We start from the raw sequence: 2,684 nt of genomic DNA on the forward strand, positions 1-2,684 counted from the left end.
GGCAGCAGGGCTGAAATGGGAGCCAGCCGTCGGCAAAGCGGCGCCGCACGCAGGGGAAGGCACGCTCGGCTGATGGGCGAGGGAAGGGATGGGGCCGGCTCACGGGACGAGCGCCCGCTTGGGTGTCGGCAGCGGCAGGTACACGGGTAGGAAATAAATAGGCAAACCGGCTGTTGGAAATTGTTATAAATGCAGGAAATTGCTATAACTGCATGCGATGGGGCGTTAACTGCAGTCTTTGGATTTGCTCTGGATAAACCACAGCGTTATTAGCACCAGCACCAGACATGGCGGGCAACAGAAATGCATGAAAACAGCAGAACATCCCTGCCACTGCCAGCCGAAATTTACCCTGGGCAGCACGTTGCGCCCAGGCAAACCCTCGTGGCCCTTTCTCAGGGGCTGTGCTGGAATCGCTCCGGTTTAGGCCAAAGAAAGAGGGGGAAAACTGAGCCGGTGGCTGTGGCTTTCAGCAGAGACCTGGGCTCGGTGGCTGCGGGGATGCTGGTGCTGGGAGCCCAGGCAGGATCCTCGTGTGATGGGGAGATGCTTCAAACCACAGAGCACGAGGGAGAGAATGGCAGTGGAGAAACATTGAGGACACGGTTCTGAATCAAGCACCTTCCTTTTGTAGGGAAAATGGCAGCAGGTGCATCCCCTGAACGATGGCTGGGACAAAGGCACAGCCAGGGCTCCAGAAATGACCCTCCCGCCCCACACGGGCAGAGTCGGGGACCACAGAGCCGTCCCTCCAGCGAGCGATGGGGCCAAAACTGCCATCAGCCACTTCCCACCCTCAGGAAAGGACGTGGGAATTTTTTCCTTCACTGGTGACTTTCCCATCGCACAGTAATGCAGTTTTCCACCATGATTCAGCCTGAGTAGCTCAAAGGTTACATTTTTCTGTTAATGTAGCGTTTTCTGTTCATTTACTCCAGTTTCAGAGCTTTCCACCGTGATCACTGGGGAAACCACTGCGTCTGCGGGACGGGACCACCACTTCCATCCCCTTCTCCAGCATCACTTTTAGGCAGGGAGCCTCCCACCACCACCCCCCGTCCCAGACCAGCGGGGTGGCTCCGGGCATCCCGGCGAGGAGCCCAGCCCCACGGCCGCCAACCACAGAGGCCGCTGCCGCCGTGGCACGGTCCCGCAGCCGAAGCACGCGCGCTTATCTGCTCTCCATCGAGAGCGGTGCAGGTAGGAAACGGCGCAGCACTCCGCTGGCAAATCCCTTGCAAAGGTCTTTCTGAGTCAGTGGCACCAACTTCATCTGGGGCATTTCGTAATTAGACAAACAAAATTACTCTCAGTCTGGCTGCTCCTGGATTAATCGAGCACTCGCAAACTCTTATCAAGCATCTGATGGCAAGTTGCTATTTGAGTTAGAAAAATACCTATTAGTTATTACAAAACTCCGAAGTTTCCCAGCTCAGCTAATTTCTTAGTGTGATTTCCTGCGGCAGCGCTGGTCGGTGGTGCCGGCAGAGCCCATCACCTGAACCTCGCTCAGGCTTTTCGCCGAGCGGGGCAGGACGGGCTGGGGCAGCCTCCAGCTCGCCGAGACACCGGGCGCTGGATCAGAGTCACAAAACCTCGTTTCCCCATGCGAGTGCAGGCGCTCCCGGGCATCGATGCTGCAGGACCACGCTGCGCCAGCTCCCTGCCCCTCGCCCACGTCCCCGCAGGGTGTCACGGGCAGGGTCACGCTGTTTTGGGTGTCCCGTTTGGCCAGGAGGGTCCCCAGCTCTCCATAAACCCCCTGGCCCCAGGAGGTGACGATGCCCCGCTCCTACCCAGGAGGTTTTTGTCCCTGCGGGCCCCAGGCAGGGCTCTGCCGCGCTTTCTGTTTCTCCCCGGGCGCAGGTTAAGATAACCGTAGACAGAAAATGGTATGCAGATGAAGGATGCTTTGCATGATTTGGAGATATTCAAATGAAATGCGAGATGGAAGAGCTCGCAGGATAGTTAGAGAAAAAAAAAAGCAAAGCTCCGTTATTTGAGTGCGGTCAGATCCGTGGTCTCCCCAGTTCGGCCACTTTCACCTCACGGTGTAGAGAAAGTCTTGGGATACGGAGAAATGAAGAATCCCCAAACCGGGCAGTTTACATACTTTTCTTTTGTACGTGACCTGACTCCTACCACCGTTATCATACGGTGGAAATTTCCTACGTTGAAACGTAATGCAAGATCAGAAGAAAATCTTGACTTCTACAAAAAAGACCTGTTGTCCTAATTGGATAGGAGCATCTTTGGAAAGTGCAGATAAGGGAAAAATAAGTTTTTCCTACAGGTTCAGCAATTTTACAGCCATAAATTGAGATGTTTCTTCCAGAAAAGCACACACAGGTATAGATCACCAAAATATCCAGAAACTGCGAGCTGAGGGGGTTCAGCCCAAGCAGGCCATGAGCATCCCGGTCCCGGTCCTGCTCACCTTCCTGGCGCTGTCAGCCTGCCAGGGCCGCATGGCCGCCCTGCTGCAGACCTCCAACCTTCTGAAGGAGAGCATCAGGCTGCTGAGCGAGATCCTGGAGACGAAGGTAGGGCTCATTCGCGTGGCTCAGCCTTTACCCACTGATGGGAGGGACAGATTGTTTCGCCGGGCTCGGCGAGAGCGATGCTGAGTCAAAGAAAGGTGCTGAACGTGCAGCGCCGAGGCAGAGCGCATGGTTCACAGCGCT

General features: G+C 55.8%; 1 protein-coding gene across 1 annotated transcript in view; it reads left to right on the plus strand.

The window, feature by feature from the left end:
* Positions 1–2,468: 2,468 nt before the first annotated feature.
* IL4 (interleukin 4) overlaps positions 2,469–2,684 on the plus strand; it is a 2,334-nt gene continuing 2,118 nt past the window's right edge. Inside the window, exon 1 of the mRNA XM_009286084.1 lies at positions 2,469–2,543. Within this exon, the coding sequence (XP_009284359.1) occupies positions 2,469–2,543 (75 nt within the window). The remainder of the gene's footprint in view (positions 2,544–2,684) is intronic.

Source organism: Aptenodytes forsteri, unplaced genomic scaffold (assembly GCF_000699145.1).
Source record: "Aptenodytes forsteri isolate BGI_AS27 unplaced genomic scaffold, ASM69914v1 Scaffold54, whole genome shotgun sequence".
In the NCBI taxonomy this organism is placed as follows: domain Eukaryota; kingdom Metazoa; phylum Chordata; class Aves; order Sphenisciformes; family Spheniscidae; genus Aptenodytes; species Aptenodytes forsteri.